The sequence below is a fragment of the Heptranchias perlo genome, chromosome 3, assembly GCF_035084215.1.
Source record: "Heptranchias perlo isolate sHepPer1 chromosome 3, sHepPer1.hap1, whole genome shotgun sequence".
Taxonomy (NCBI): domain Eukaryota; kingdom Metazoa; phylum Chordata; class Chondrichthyes; order Hexanchiformes; family Hexanchidae; genus Heptranchias; species Heptranchias perlo.
This window is the reverse complement of record NC_090327.1, coordinates 39,036,195-39,052,818: the sequence shown is the minus strand read 5'-3', so window position 1 is coordinate 39,052,818 and position 16,624 is coordinate 39,036,195. Positions and strand designations below refer to the sequence as shown.

The 16,624-nt window shown below is 43.5% G+C and overlaps 1 protein-coding gene across 3 annotated transcripts in view; it reads right to left on the bottom strand.

Moving 5' to 3' along the window:
• smarcc1a (SWI/SNF related, matrix associated, actin dependent regulator of chromatin, subfamily c, member 1a) overlaps window positions 1–14,293 on the bottom strand; it is a 196,300-nt gene extending 182,007 nt beyond the window's left edge. For all 3 annotated transcript variants that reach the window (XM_067979058.1, XM_067979073.1, XM_067979066.1), the window contains exons 1-3: window positions 14,111–14,293; window positions 8,778–8,897; window positions 6,199–6,284 (exon numbers count right to left, since the gene is read on the bottom strand). In XM_067979058.1, coding sequence (XP_067835159.1) covers window positions 6,199–6,284; window positions 8,778–8,897; window positions 14,111–14,242 — 338 coding nt within the window. In that variant the 5' untranslated portion in view covers window positions 14,243–14,293. The remainder of the gene's footprint in view (window positions 1–6,198; window positions 6,285–8,777; window positions 8,898–14,110) is intronic.
• Between the last annotated feature and the right edge of the window lie 2,331 nt (window positions 14,294–16,624).

Below are 16,624 nucleotides of genomic sequence, written 5' to 3'. Positions count from 1 at the left end.
CCAGTGCGTGCAGAGTTGTTCTCCACCAGCTTCAGGATAGTAAGGGAGAAAATAGGGTTGGGTGGGAAGAAAAATATTCTCTTTCGGCAGTTCAATGATAAATTTCTATATCGCTGAACTAAAATTTTTGGACTGCAATAGTAATCAACTATTCATGAATATAGAATAGATGAACTGGTTAATCATCTCATTACTGTTTGTGAGATCTTGCCAAGCACAAATTGCTGCCTACAAAATATTGAGTGAACTTCAAAATTAATTCATGGGCAGTGAAGCACTATGGGACATGTTGCAGACATGAAAGGCACAATTTCTGTTTCCTTTAAATTTCCAAAGTTTTAATCAGCTAACATGCTGCAGAAGCCAGTATACAAGGTGTATTCCTGCAAAAGTCTGACCCTCCCTATCCCAAAATCTTTCTCCTCTTAAGGAGCTGATTCAGCTGGTATCTTGCCCAAGACGTCATTCTTCATGACAGCAAGCATCAGTGGGCTGAGTGCGATGGGGAATCGAAACACAAATGTTAAGAGTACAAGGTGTCAGTGGCTCAGTGGTAGCACTCTCACCTAAGTTAGAAGGCTGAGTTCAAGTCCCATTCCACAGACTTGAGCACAAAATCTACAGTGACACTCCAGTGCAGTCAACAGAGTGCTGCATTGTCAAAGACGCCGTCTTTCAGATGAGACCTCTCTGGTGAATGTAAAAGATCGCATGGCAGCATTTCGAAGAAGCTCTCCCTGGTTTCCCAGCCAATATTTATCCCTCAACCAACATCACTAAAAACAGATTATCTGATCATCACCACATTGCTGTTTGTGAGATCTTGCTGTGCACAAATTGGCTGCTACGTTTCATACATTGCAACATTGCAATCTTCCAGGAGGAGGAACTATCCATTGTATCACAACATGCCCATGTCAGGAGGAACTGCCTACTTGCTAAGGGATCCACAATGGCTGGTCTCTTCTTCCATCTCCCCACCCCCATGGCACAGCTTAATCATTACATCTATGCAGTAAAAATAAATTTTCCAAAGCAGATGCTTTCTTCACTGCAAGCAGTTGCTGATAACTGTGCAGAGATCATTAATTAAACGTCACACTGTTCGCTGATTAAAACACCTGAGGAAAAACAGAAATGCCAACACTGGGATGGGGCTTCTAACTTGATGAAGGTTTTATAGCAGGCTTTAGAAATATATATATATCCTAAGAGGCAGGACGGGAAAGTCTAACACTGGTTTGTAGTGCACGTGTGTAACCACACGAAGCGTGGTAAATAAGGTTGGTGAACTCCAGGCGCAAATAGCCACATTGGAATACGATGCTGTGGCAATAACGGAGACTTGGCTCAAAAAAGGGCAGGATTGGGTACTAAATATTCCTGGATACAAGGTGTTCAGGAAAGAAAGGAGGGGGGCTGGCAGTATTGATTAAGGAGAATATTGCGGTACCAGGGAGAGAGGGTGTTCTGGAGGGGTCAAGGACAGAATCTATTTGGTTAAGAGTTAAGAAACAGCTGAGGTGCCATTACACTACTGGGTGTATTCTATAGGCCACCAACTAGTGGGAAGGATGTAGAGGAGCTAATTTGCAGGGGAATTACAAAGAGGTGCAAAAGCTATGGGGTGGTGATAACTGGGGACTTCAACTATCCTAATATAGACTGGGATAACTATAATAATGTAAGGGGCACAGAGGGGGAGGAATTTTTGAAATGTGTTCAGGATAACTTTCCTAACCAGTACGTTTACGGCCCAACGAGGAAGGAGGCATTGCTGGACTTGGTTCTAGGGAATGAGGTGGAGCAAGTATCAGTGAGGAAGCAGCGATTATAGTATCATAAAAGGTTTAGAATAGCTTTGGAAAAGGACACGGACCACTCTAAAGCAAAAATTGGACGAGGGCTAATTTCAATGGGATAAGAACAGATCTGGCCTAGGTAAATTGGAATCAATAATTGGCAGGCAAAACTGTAATTGAACAGTGGGCGGCCTGTAAAGAGGAGATGGTTCAGGTACAGTCTAGGCACATTCCCATGAAGGAGAAAGTTAGGGCAACTAAAGCCAGAGCTCCCTGTGTGACAAGAGATAGTGAGTAAGATGAAACAGAAAAAAGGGACTTATGACAGATGACAGGTTGATACACAAGTGAGAACCAGGCAGAATATGGAAAGTTCAGAGGGGAAGTGAATAAGGAAATAAGAGGGGCAAAGAGACAGTATGAGGATAGACTGGCAGTCAACATAAGGGAATCCAAAAGTCTTCTACAGGCATGTAAACAGTAAACGGGTAGTAAGAGGAGGGGTGGGACCAATTAGGGACCATAAAGAAGATCTATTCATCGAGGCAGAGTGGTGGCCGGGGTACTAATTGAGTACTTTGCATCTGTCTTTACCAAGGAAGAAGATGCTGCCAGAGTCTCAGTCAAGGCAGATGTCAGAGATATTTGAAGGGCTAAAAATTGAGACAAAGGTACTAGAAAAGCTAGCTGTACTTAAAGTAGATAAGTCACCTGGTCCAGATGGGATGCATCCAAGGTTGCTGAGGAAAGGGTGGAAATTGCAGAGGTACTGGCCATAATCTTCCAAACATCCAAAGATACGGGGATGGTGCCAGGGGACTGGAGAATTGCAAATGTTACACCCTTGTTCAAAAAACAGTGTAAGGATAAACCCAGCAACTATAGGCCAGTCAGTTTAACCTCAGTGGTGGGGAAACTTTTAGAAACGATAATCCAGGACAGAATTAACAGGTCACTTGGATGAGGGAAAACCATCACGGATTTGTTAAAGGCAAATCGTGTTTAAGTAACCTGATGGGAGTTTTTTGATGAGGTAACAGAGGGTAGATGAGGGCAATGTAGTTGATGTGGTGCATATGGACTTTCAAAAGGCGTTTGTTAAAGTGCCGCATGGTAGGCTTATCATCAAGATTCCGGCCCATGGAATAAAGGGGGCAGTAACAACATGGATACTGAATTGGCTAAGGGACAGGAAATAGAGAGTAGTGGTGAATAGTTGTTTTTCGGACCGGAGGGAGGTGTACAGTGGCGCTCCCCAGGGGTCCGTGCTGTGACTGCTGCTTTTCTTGATATATATTAATGACTTGGACTTGGATGTGCAGGGCACAATTTCAAAATTGGCAGATGACACAAAACTTGGAAGGGTAGTAAACAGCGAAGAGGATAACGATAGACGTCAAGAGGATACGGACAGGCTGGTGGCATGGGCGGACACGTGGCAGATGAAATTTAACGCACAAAAATGCAAAGTCGTACATTTCAGTAGGAACAATGAGGAGAAGTAATATAAACTAGAGGGCACAACTCCAAAAGGGGCACAGGAACAGAGAGATCGGGGGGCGGGGGGAGTATATTTGCACAAATCGTTGAAGGGGGCAGGGCAGGTTGAGAAAGCTTTTTAAAAAAGCATACCGGATCCTGCGCTTCATAAATGGAGGGATAGATTACAAAAGTATGGGAGTCATGATGTACCTTAATAAAACACTGGTTCGGCCACAACGAGAGCAGTGTGTCGGGTTCTGGGCACCGCACTTTAGGGAAGATGTGAAGGCCTTAGAGAGAGTGCAGAAAAGATTTACTAGAATGAATCCAGGTATAAGGGATTTTAGTTACGTGGATAGACTGGAGAAGCTGGGATTGTTCTCCTTGGAACAGAGAAGGTTGAGAGGAGATTTGATAGAGGTATTCAAAATCATGAAGGTTCTAGACAGAGTAGATAGAGAGAAACTGTTCCCACTGGCTGAAAGGTCAAGAACCAGAGGACATAGATTTAAGGTGATTGGCAAAAGAACTAAAGGTGACATGAGGAAAAAAAATTTTTTCTTTTACACAGGAATTGGTTAGGATCTGGAATGCACAACCCGAGGGGGTGGTCAAGGCAGATTCAATCATGGTCTTCAAAAGGGAACTGGATAAATACTTGAAAGGAAAAAAATTGCAGGACTACAGGGAAAGGGTAGGGGAGTGGGACTAGCTGGATTGCACTTGCATACAGCCAGCACGGACTCGATGGGCCGAATGGCCTCCTTCCGTGCTGTAACCTTTCTATGATTCGATACATACATGTACAGAACTTGCATTTATATAGCGCCTTTAAAATAGTAAAACTTCCAAAGGCGCTTCACAGGAACGCAATCAGACAAAAAAAGGTCCAGATTCTCTCATGCCCCAAGATACACAAGATTTATTTGGATTCAGGGCTCCAAGTTATGATGGGATACTCAACTTCACAAGATTACAAAGATCAGACACTTGAAAATGCAGTGAAGCACTGATTACACAGATACAAGATTGCAACTTGGATTGTCATCACTGAACTAGATGACTTAAGTATAACATTTATACAATTAGTAAGCAAACATGGAGGGCTGAACAGCTTCATTCAGTGTGGTACCAAGCCAGATGAGGAAGATTACAGAGCAGAGATGGCTCCTCAGCCAAGTTAACAATCAACAGCAGGGGCTTATCAATTGGCCTCAGGGAGCAAAATATCAACCAAATTCCTGCTCCTGATGATGGCCAGCAATCCCTGCTATGGGATGACGTGAATGTTGGGCAAGGGCAAGAATGGGCTCAGCTGTGATCCCACCTAGCAGCGTCAAGGTCCACAGTTGAATATTAATTTGAGCCAGGTATCAGAGAATGACCATATCATAACAAGAAGTAAATGTGTTGAGGAGGTGGTGAGAAAACTGGTCAAGAATGGACACTAATCCATCCTCTCTCTCTCTTCCCCACCCCAACAGCTATTGCAGGTTCCCAGCAGTAGCAGTTCATTCTGTAGCTTAGCTCCATAAAGTTAACATATGGTCACAATCGGACTCAATACTGTAAGATGGCTGATCAAGTACTCCGTGGAAACACAACTTCCCGTACCACAGGGACCGTGGATGTCACCAATGAATTACAATTAGCACTGAGGTTCTAAGATTTAGGCAGTTGAGAAATTCCAGAGCTTTGTCCTCTTCGAGATTTACATGTACTAGGGTTGCCTCCCTCAATCGACAGAGTGGGTTGGATAAAGTGATAACTCTTCAGTCAGTGGATAGAAAGCTCTTCATGGGACAAATCATCTTTTCCAGTTCCTCCCCATGGCTCAGTGTTACATAACTGATGCATATACCAGATTCAATTCCTGGTCTGTACTCAGATGTTAGTCAAGATGATCATCTCTGTTCTTGAGAGAAGTTTGCAGGAGGAGGGGGTGATCAGCCTAATCACTAACATCTCCGACCAGAAAATGCTGGCTGGAAAACTCAAAATATGGCCAGCAGGTGCCTGTGGAAACTGTAACCAAGCATTGTTCAGTGCCTCTCGCTAAGAGGAAGAAAAAAATTACACCATGGAAAAAATAATTCTCTTCCACTAAAGAAAATGAAGCTATGAGATTGTCATAAAAACCCAACTGGTTCACTAATGTCTGTTTAGGGAAGGAAACCTGCCATCCTTACCGGTCTGGCCTATACGTGACTCCAGTCCCACACCAACGTGGTTGATTCTTAACTGCCCTTTGAAATAGGCTGACAAGCCAATCAGTTGTATCAAATCAGGGCAACTAGGGATGGACAATACCAGCCTTGCCTGCAATTCCCCTATTCCAAGAACGAAAACAGTTTTAAAAATAAAAAGACTAGGGGTCAAACTTGGGACCCTTTGGTTTATGTAGCTGGTTTCAAGATGGGCAGTGCCTGAACCAGATAGGCAACCAAAGGAAGGACCTAATAATTTTTAAGTATCATTTTATAGAATAATACAACATTCCATTCATATTCTTGTTCACAAGAGTGAGAGCAAAATACCTGAGCAAGCTGCTCACTATACTCAACCAATTTCAGCCAGAATTAAATAATGATTTTCTCCAGGGCAGCCTGGCGCGACTCAAACTTAAAATACACCAACTTATTTTGCATGCTGATTAAGTCTGCAAATAACAAGCAGAGGGGAGAGGAGAAATTATCAGACACCAGGTTCAGTTGTTCATTTTTTTCCTTCATCAACACACATCTTTTACCTGTGTAGGACACCAATAGCATAGTTAAACACAAACATTAGTGCCAAACTATAATTTGAATATCTCAGCCAGGTCATTGTAAAAACATGTAGCGCCCCCCTGAGCTCAGTTCCAAATCGACTCCTCAGTCAGTCATTGATTTCAATGCAGACCAAGCTGACTTACCATCCCTGCTCGCTCTTGAATTTGTAAGCAGCACCCAGGATATGACCCAAGGGTCCTCCAGCCTTGAAATCGAGGAAGCACTTTGCCTAAATTTAAAAAAAACACAAAAACTCCAACACTGGTCATGTACAGTTCTTCAGAGAGCTTTTACAATTTACTTCAGTAACACATGTGACAGGAAACAACCGTCCATCAGTGAGGCAACCCCAGCTCGAAGATACCTCTGCCTTTATAAGAAAGTAATCTCCAGTGGTGTTAGTTTTGTTTACTGGTAGTCTGTGGACTGGAGCATGATCGGGATTTCCAGCTGCTGGACTGTCTCTTAAAACCCATTGCTCAGATACTCCCCATGAGGCAGTTCCCTAAGCAGGTTCTGAGGTCAATTAAAGCTTGATTGCAATTTGCTAAGTGTTTGTAAATTTTTGAAATCCCTTCAAAAGTTTCCTGTTCCCCCACCTACATTGGCAGTTTGTTGCTTAGATTGATCTTCCTTTTGCTAAAATAAATTCTGTTTGAATAACCTGTTTACTTCAGTTTTCTTCATCTTGAATGTATGTTTCTGGAATTCAGTACATCAAACAGCTACTTCCAATTTACTGAGCCCCTTCATGATTTTCTATCAAGTCTCTCCTCTCCCTTCACTCCTTTCAAGAGAGAAAAGCCCCAGGGTACAAAGTCACCCTCCATAGATCAGTCCTCCAAGTTCTGTTATCAATGTTGTAGCCCCCTGCTGAACTTCTTCCAACACAATATCCCTTTTGAAGTACAAGGATCAAAACTGCAGAGTTCCAGATGTGGTCTCAGCAAGGCCCCATAGTGTTTAAATTCACCTCTTCCAATCCATATATTGTACCAAAAGCAAAATACTGCAAGTGCTGGAAATCTGAAATAAAAACAGAAAATGCTGGAAATACTCAGATGAGTTTTAACGTTTCAGGTCGATGATATTTTGTCAGTTCTGACGAAAAGGTCATCGGTCTGAAACATTACCTCCGATTCGCTCTCCACAGATGCTGTCCGACCTGTTGAGTTTTTCCTAGTATTTTCCATATATATCCTTTGTTATGTCGCTCAACATTGTGTTTCTTTTCTTCACCACCTCAAAACACAAGGCTGATGTTAGTGAGTAAATACTGCAAGATCTCCCTCCTGCTCAAATGCCTTATGCATGTTCTACTGAGTACATATTCCATGTGACTTTAACCAAATCTCATGACTCACATTCAAACAAAATTGCCACTGATTTGTGTGTCAATGTTGCTTCGCCAACCCCAAATTTGATACCATCTTCAAAGCTGTGACTCCTGCTGGGTACTGTTCCACTGTTACCCTAGTCACCATTTTTCACATCTGAGCCTGGACAGTATGAGCTGGATGTTCAGCTGTAATGGACATCATAGACAATCCCTAATACATCCTCACCTAAGACAGGCACTTTACTGCAGCAGGGTCAAGAATGGGAACGTGGCACAATCTGGTGCCCTCCTAACACCAGTGTCAAATGCAGCACACCCCCCACTGCTTCTCCCAGTGAGATCAGCTACAATTAACAGGATTAAACTATATAAAAAAAAGCCAGCAAGATTTCCAATGGTGCCTGACTAGCACCAGATAATCTCAGTTCGAACAAAAAACTACAAATATGCCGGTAAAGCAGATGTGGAACCAAAAATGACAAATAATACTGTTAACAGGCGAGAAAGTAAACCAGTTTTAAGAGGGTGGGGGGGGGGGGGGTTCCTTGAGTTTTGCTGTGTATTTTTAATCCATTCCTAAAGGATACCTCATTTACACTACAACGAACTATAATTTGGAAAATTCAGTGCTGCTCCAGGCCAAGGACAAATCAAGCTAAAAGAGCTAAAACCACCACCCATTTCCTAAAGCTTCAGGCTGCAATTGGAATTCTCAGTAAGAGTGCTAAGAGCTCCACTAATATCAGTTGGCAAGTGCATTGTGATTTGGAACAAAGCCATACAAAGCAGGAAAATCACAGGTCTGATCCTTGATCTTTGCCATGTGAGACAATGTGGCAGCAAGAGAAATAAACTGGCCACAGCTTGACTCATTTCGGTAATGGAAGGAATAGATTGCCTGCATCAGAACAGTATCAGATGTCTGGAAACTGGTCAAATAATAACTAAAGAAACATTGCATGCAAACCTGGGGGGAGGAGATGGAAATGCAAAACCAGAGTAAAATTTTATATATAAACTTGTGCGGTAGCTGCTGTGCAGTGATGCAGCAGCTGTTGCAACATGTATGGGAACAGAGTTGAATGGGGACTGGCTAAGACAACCGCAAAACGGACTACCATTGGTCCAGTTGCTCAACTGCTCTCCTCCCCTCCACCCATCAATTTTCACCTTTCTTCTCGAACACAATAGCTCTTACTGGACAACGATGTCATGGGCACTGCCCGTCCCCCAGGAGCTCACTCAATTTTCCATCTTCACATGCAACTTTACACATCAAGTTTCAGCTGTGAAGAGTATCCTTGCTGAACCCATTCCTGTCCTCGCCTAATGTACACACACACTAGCTGAGCCAGAACAGACTGTTCATTGGAAATTACTTACTGGGAGTTTAGTTAAGGCAGGATTGTTGACGTGCTTGCCAAATGCATCCTCCTGAAACTGAAGCAATTGCACCACAAGACCAGCCAGTGTTTTGTTTGAAGGTGAATCCGCCTGTACAAACTGAGAAATAGAAACTGATTTTAGAGCTTTGTCCATCAAAAGGGTAAAGAAAATCTAGCAAAACAACTTTTAAGATTTATACCTTATCGTTGCAATAAGCTGCACCATTCTTGGCATGGTATCATTATCAGGATTTCAGCAAAGTTCAGAGGTTAAGTGGTGTGTATATGAGATTTTAACACAAACTATGAATGCGCAGCAATGTGACTTTGGATTTTGTTACTCCAAACGTTGGTTAAGCACATTTTTGAAACATACAACACCAGAGTGAACTAACATGGCTTCAGGTCAGTCACTGGCGATGGTAGAAAGTGAAGATGAATTCAAGGAGTTTTTAATATCAGGGTAATGCCGCATTAGTGTCAACATTGATTTCAAGCAGCTGGAGACCAAGCAAAATTGGTAAATTCACTTAAGCCAACGACTGGGAAAACTATATATTGAAAACCGAGTGACCCCAGCTGTCTGCTTTAGTAAATCCAGTACTGGCTGTGCAAGACACACATGTTGGGTGCTGGCAGTACTAACTTGGTAGTACCAATATAAATGCAGTTTAAAGCAAAATTAAAAATCTACACCTGCACATCGAATCAAAGAATGATACAACACAGAAGGAAACCATTCAGCCCATCGTGCCTGTGCTGGCTCTTTAAAAGAGTTATCCAATTAGTCCCACTCCCCAGCTCTTTCCCCACAGCCCTGCAAATCTTTCCACCAAGTATTTATCCTTTTGAAAAGGTATTATTGAATCTGCTTCCACCACCGTTTCAGGCCGTGCATTCCAGATCACAACTCATGCGGAGAGTTTGGAATGGTCTGTCGGAGGTCACAGAGATGGCCTGTAGGAGGTCACAGAGTTAGAGAGGGATGAGGACCTGAAGGGATGTCAACGCAAGGGCGGGAATTTTAAACTCGATGCAATAGTATTGAGAGACCGGAAACCAACATAGGTCATTGAGGATAGGGGTTATGGATGAGTGAGCATTCATGCGGGATAGTATACGGGCAGTACATTTATAGATGAGCTGCAGTTTACGGAGCGTGGAAAATGATGGGCCGGCGAGAAGAACGTCGGAGTAGTCGAATCTGGAGGGGACGCAGGCGTGGATGAAGGTTTCGGCGACAGAGATGAGCAACGTTAGACACTCTTTACGATGGAGAGCATATGGGGTCAGAAACTCAGCCATAAAAATAGCCAATGGAATGCTAGGTTTTATCACAAGATGCAAAGAATATAAAAGCCACGGTAATGATGAGCCTATATAAAACCTTAAGACAACCCTGGTTAGAGTACTGTGTGCAGAATTGGGCTATCGGAACTCTATATTGAGGCTTTAGAGAGGGTACAGCCCAGATTCACTAGGGTGCCGCCTGTTATGAGGAAATATAGCTACGAAGAGAAACTTGAAAAATGGAGCTCCTAGCATCAAAAGTCCTCAATGATTTTGGAATTGCTGATTTTGTGCCAACCACACAGCTGACAACTACCTTTTATAAAGCTGAGATAGTCAGGTTCTCATGAGAACCCCAGTATTCTGTTCTTAAAGGCTGGTCTATTATGTCAGCCCTTCTCAGATGCAAAATGCATTGTAAAGAATTCAGTACTTTCTGCGTCTAACCCAGAAATTCGGATACAATCCATCAATATAGTTTAAAACATCTTTGAAAGATAACCAAAAGACAAACTGATGCCTCCTCATTAAAGATTAAAACTACAGTTAAAAGTTTAAAACTGTCAAAGTTTAAAAGCTAGATCGTCCCAAGCTGTTTTATCCTGGAGAGTAACACCACATCAAATTCCCGGAATAATCACAAGGACTACAGCGGTTCAAGGCAACGACCATACACCAGCCACATTCGAACATTAATTGTGGCCTTGCCATTGCCCTCCACATCCCATTAAAAAGTGAAACCCTTTGAGGAGGGCAACAGATAAGCATGTTACTGCAAAAAGCACAGTCCTGCTTCTAGGTCCTCACTCTCGTGCCTCAGGGTGAACTTGTCCATTCACAAAACACGAAGATAGCCCACAAAGGGTACAAAGAATAAACCATTCTGACAGTTCACAAACTCTTAGCACCCAGAGTCTTTCAATTATATCTAAACACAAATCTGTTGCACTTCTCACTGACTACACTTCAAACAAATTGAATTTACGTAAAGCACTTCAAGGGTGCACTTGCACTATGGCCCAGAATTCCATGGAGACTTGCGCCATTGGGTTCATTTTACACAGTAAAATTCTCAGGAAATTATGTTACGGCAATATTTATACCGCACCATAATTTCCTGGGATTTTTACAGCACTCTCGCCGAAAACTAGCAAAACTGATTGTGGGGTGGAGCTGTGACAGTTAAGTCAATAGCGATCATAAGCTTCCTGGATTTACACCACTTCGACTGAAAAATAAAGATGCAGGTGAATGCATTTCAAAAGTTGAGTTCCAAATAACAGATTGAAGTAAAATAAAATCTCAGATCTTAATAGAATCATAGAAGTTACAACATGGAAATCTTCCTTGATATTTTTTAATTGTGAGCTAAAACCCATCAAAACTACTTCATTGGGCCATATCTGAATAATTCCGACAAGCTGCAGTCATCTGTCGGATCTCCTGAGGCAGTTCAACAGTTTCTTCTGGACCAATTTGATCCCTCGGGTAAGTCCTGGGAGGCGGTGAAGGCATCCACAAGCCAGCAGGAGCCCACAGGCTTGCTGTGGAGCCAGAAGCAGCACTCCCACTCTTCTTGGCTGCACATTCAGTTCAGTTTAAAAAAAACCTAACTTTATGTTTGAGGACTCCAGCAGTCCTTCTAATTAGCGTTGGTTAGGCAGCAGAAGAAACGTGAAAAGGCATGCCTGGCGCCTGCTCTGCTCAGTTTCTGACCATTATTCATAGACGAGTCCATAAAAAGATGTTCCGCTCCATTAGCATATGCAAATGATCCATTGCCTGTTTACAGCGGCCGCCATGAACGCCTTAATGTCTTCCGAGCCAATATAGCCTTGGATGTATTTCAGGCGCCCTTGGGGGAGCGGGACATAGCCTCTGTTTCGCGCATGACCAAAGGGCAAAATGATGTCCAGTTTTGCCCACTGGACTATTGGTCCAGCCCTCTGGGTTATTCGTCCAGTAACAACCACTACACTACTGCACCCCTACTTTGCAATGGGTAAAAGTTCTGCTTCGGGTTAGCTACAGGGTGTTCAACCAGCTCTGCCATCTGCACATACATATATCTTTATTCTGCCAAATACAATTGCCGTTAAGTTAGTTTAACACTTGTTAAGTAGGCCAGTGCCAATGCCAGCTTCTCCAATTAAATTTAGCATTCCTCTTCCTTCAATACAAGTCAGGTCACCAACAGTTCAGCCGAAGTGACAGTAGCAATCAAAAGCAGCATTAATGCAGCAAACTGGACATGGCCATTGATTTTATCGGGGGCTGGGCTATGGTAACAGAATTCCCACTGTTCTGACCAGGGCCACGGTGGAGCTGCTCAGAAGGTGCCAGAAAATTTTGGCATGGTGCAAATCATGTCTTGAGTCACCTACACCACAATTTCCTAGAAAATGTGTGCCATGGTAACAGCATGTGCCATAGATGTGCCAATACTACAACATGTGATGAAGTACAGAACAGCAAATTCAGAAGTCTATGACTCAAGTCATACCAATATTGATCCACTTAATTGATGCAAATGAGATAAGCCATCGTCTGCACGATTTCTAAGCTCACAGATTCACCATAATGCTTCCTGCCGTATATTCAAATTACTTTCCCAGGAAATTTCCAGAAAACATCAGGCATCAAACGTCATCATTTATGCAGTAAGTCAAAAATTCTGGACCCTAAGTTTAGCTTCGCACCGATGCTAAATTTATGATGGATAAATTGGGCACAGAGACTTGAACTAGTTACGGAGCGAAACATATTCAACTCCTTCCTTCAAGAAGTCTCGCTCCACTCAGTTCCACTGTCCAACCAGGCTTGTCACCATTTTCAGATGCCATTTGCACTGACATTAAGCGAAATCACTTCACAGCGACAACTGTTATAAATATGTTGAGGTGCATTTCTACTATAAGACAAACTACTTATGAAACAGATTCATTCCAGTTTCTTTGTTACCTTAAACGGGATCTTGCAAATTCTTCAACAAAAACAGGCCGGTGGATTGGGTTTTGCCATTCTGATTCCTCTAAGGAAATATTTCAATAGGAAAAACTGTTGCACCCTCATTCACTCTATTACATCCAAACGAGTTTATAAATCTAAAATAGCGACAGTAACAAAAAAGGGCCAAAATATTGTGTCCACCAAATTGAAGCCAGCTACCACCCCTGCACCATCTCCCACATTTTCTGTATATGCCTCATTAAAGCGATTTGGGATGGGGGTGGGGGGAGTATTGGTTTAACACAAATTAATTCACCCACTACCTTACATACAGTTATCCAATCAGGCAGCAGTTTACCATCTGCTTCCACCCTCATAAGCTGCACGATCCTTTGTGTCATGCTGCACTCCTCTGGCTGAACAGTTCCTTTACTCTGTCACACCGACTGCTGTCCCGACTCCTCACGATAAACAAAATAATTAACACACACATGCAGCCTGAAACATGAGGTTAAAAAAATGACCGATGATGGAAAAATAAACCACAGCATCGCCACATTCTTCTAGGCACCTCATTCCAAACTTCTTTTCGAGAATTTATTTTTGCATTATATTTTTAAAACATTTAACAGCCACAAAATTACATTTCACTAAAATGAAGAAAATTAAATTTCCTCACCTACCACAAACTATTTTTTTTACGGAATTGAAATAGCAATTTAATTTTACTTTGCTTGTGTGGGAGAGAATAAAACTAGATTTGAAATATTTTTAAGGGAAGCTTCCTCCACATACCCCCTACCCACACATACATACACATACACATACCGAACACAAAGCAAGAGGCTCTGAGCCCAGCCCCTCAGACGGACGGGCGGCCTCCCCCAGGGAAATTTTGTGAATTCCAGATAATGGCGACGCTCATCGTAAACCCTGACATGGGAGCGAGAACTCTACTCCCCTTCCCCTCCTACCTTTAATTCGCACTCCGAAACCCGAGGCCTCGACCGCCATTTGCAGCCAATACATAAGATTAACCCGGTTCAGTCTCTCGCGCTCGCATCACCTAGGCCTCAGGCCCCCGGCACTCACTTTTTTGTAGTTCTTGCCCAGCCACAACCTCAGACCGTCGAACTGCGCCACGGTGTCGGACGACTCGAGGAACCTGACGTTGGGGCCTCCGTCTTTCTTGCGCGTCGCTCCCGCCGCCGCTGCCGCCGCCATCACTCCGCTCAGCTCCGCTCCGCTCTCGCGCTCACACAGAGAAGAAGAGAAAAAAAAAATAAGACAACAAAACAAAACTTTATTGTTCCAGTCGAGCGCAAGCGCAGTAGGTATTCTCGACCCACTCGACGAAAGAGTGCTCGCGTTTGCGCGTCCGCAGCGAGGTCCGACGGGAGATGTAGTGTACGACTTGGATTGGATTCCCTCCCCTTTCATCACAGAGCAGGATCTCAAGATCCAGATAAGAAAGGCCATTGAGAAAGGCCTATTTTAGGTTCTCCCAGGAGTGTATGGTGTGTACTTAGCATGATGTGACGACTGGGGTTGTAGAAAGTGAACTCGATGAACCTTGGTCGTTTTACGTAGTAATTCCTATGCCAGTCGCGTTTGCATTTACAAGCAAAGCACCGGACAGTCTTCTCGGAGGGTTGGAGGAGGTTGCAGAGATACTAAGTGGCTCGGCCGTGAAGGGATTTGAACATGAATGCGAGAATTGTAAATTGGAGCCAATGTAGGTTAGGAAGTTCATGGGTGATGGGTGAGTGGGAATTTGTGTGCGTTAGGATATGGATAACGAACTTTTGGATGAGCTTAATGGAGGATGGTTGATGGGAGTCTGGCCAGTCGAAGAGACAACGGCATGGATGAGGGTTTCAGCAGCAAATGGGCTAAAGCAGGGCCGAAACAGGTGATGATATGTAGATAGAAGTAGGCGGTCTTTGTGATGGAGAGGATATGAGGTTGGAAGCTCAACGTGGAGTTCAATCAAACACCGAGATTGTGTGATCAGGAAGTAACGGGCAGGGTGGATAAAGGGGAATCAATGGATGCAGTATATTTGGATTTCCAAAAGGCATTCTATAAGGTGCCACATAAAAGATTACTGCACAAAATAAGAGCTCATGGTGTTGGGGGTAATATACTGGCATGGATAGAGGATTGGCTAACTAACAGAAAACAAAGAATTGGGATAAAAGGGTCATTTTCAAAATGGCAATCTGTAACTAGTGGAGTGCCGCAGGGATCAGTGCTGGGGCCTCAACTATTTACAATATATATCAATGACTTGGATGAAGAAACAGAGTGTCTTGTAGCCAAATTTGCTGATGATACAAAGATAGGTGGAAAAGCAAGTTGCGATGAGGACACAAAGTGTCTGCAAAGGGATATTGACAGGTTAAGCAAATGGGCAAACATTTGGCAGATGGAATATAATGTGGGAAAATGTGAAGTCATCCACTTTGGGAGGAAAAATCAAAAAGCAAAATATTATTCGAATGGAGAAATATTACAAAATGCTGTGGTACAGAGGGATCTGGGTGTCCTAGTACATGAAACACAAAAAGTCAACACACAGGTGCAGCAGGTAATCTGGAAGGCAAATGGAATATTAGCCTTTATTTCTAGGGGGATGGAGTATCAAAGCAGGGAAGTCATGCTACAACTGTACTGGGTGCTGGTGAGACCACACCTGGAGTACTGCGTACAGTTCTGGTGCCCTTATTTAAGGAAGGACATACTTGAATTGGAGGCAGTTCAGAGAAGGTTCACGAGGTTGATTCCGGGTATGGAAGGATTGTCTTATGAGGAAAGATTGAACAGGTTGGGTCTATACTCTTGGAGTTTAGAAGAATGAGAGGAGATCTTATTGAACCACACAAGATTCTGAAGGGACTCGATAGGGTAGATGCTGAGAGGATGTTACCCCTCATGTTGGAATCTAAAACGAGGGGGCATAGTCTCAGAATAAGGGGTCGCCCGTTTAAGACGGAAATGAGGAGGAATTTCTTCTCCCAGAGGGTCGTGAATTCTTTACCCCAAAAAGCTGTGGAGCCTGAGTCATTGAATACATTCAAGGCTGAGTTAGACAAATTTTTGATCAGCAAGGGAGTTAAAGGATTATGGGAAAAGGCAGGAAAGTGGAGTTGAGGTAAAAATCAGATCAGCCATGATCTCATTGAATGGTGGAGCAGACTCCAGGGGCCAAATGGCCTACTCCTGCTCCTATCTCTTATGGTCTTATGGTTTTAGCCTAAGTCAGTGGCCGGGGAGAGGAATGGATTTGGTGGCTAGTGAATGGAGTTTGTGGTGGAGATGATGTGTTGTCACCTGCTTGTATGACATCCAGTCTTGGATAAGCCTCGTAGCCCCATTGAAAGGGCAGTGACGCAATGGGACCGATACATGCTGCCCCCTCTCAGGTGGACAACATGGCTGCAGCCTCATTGTACAATGCTTGCCCAGATACCAGGAAGCCAGCTGGGCCAGACTGAGATGCGGCAGTCTGCCTCCAGACCATCTAGAGTCTGAGCTCTTCGACATTGCCGACCATAAGCATCTCAAGTGCCCTCATTTGATCAACAGCCATGCTGAAGCCACAGG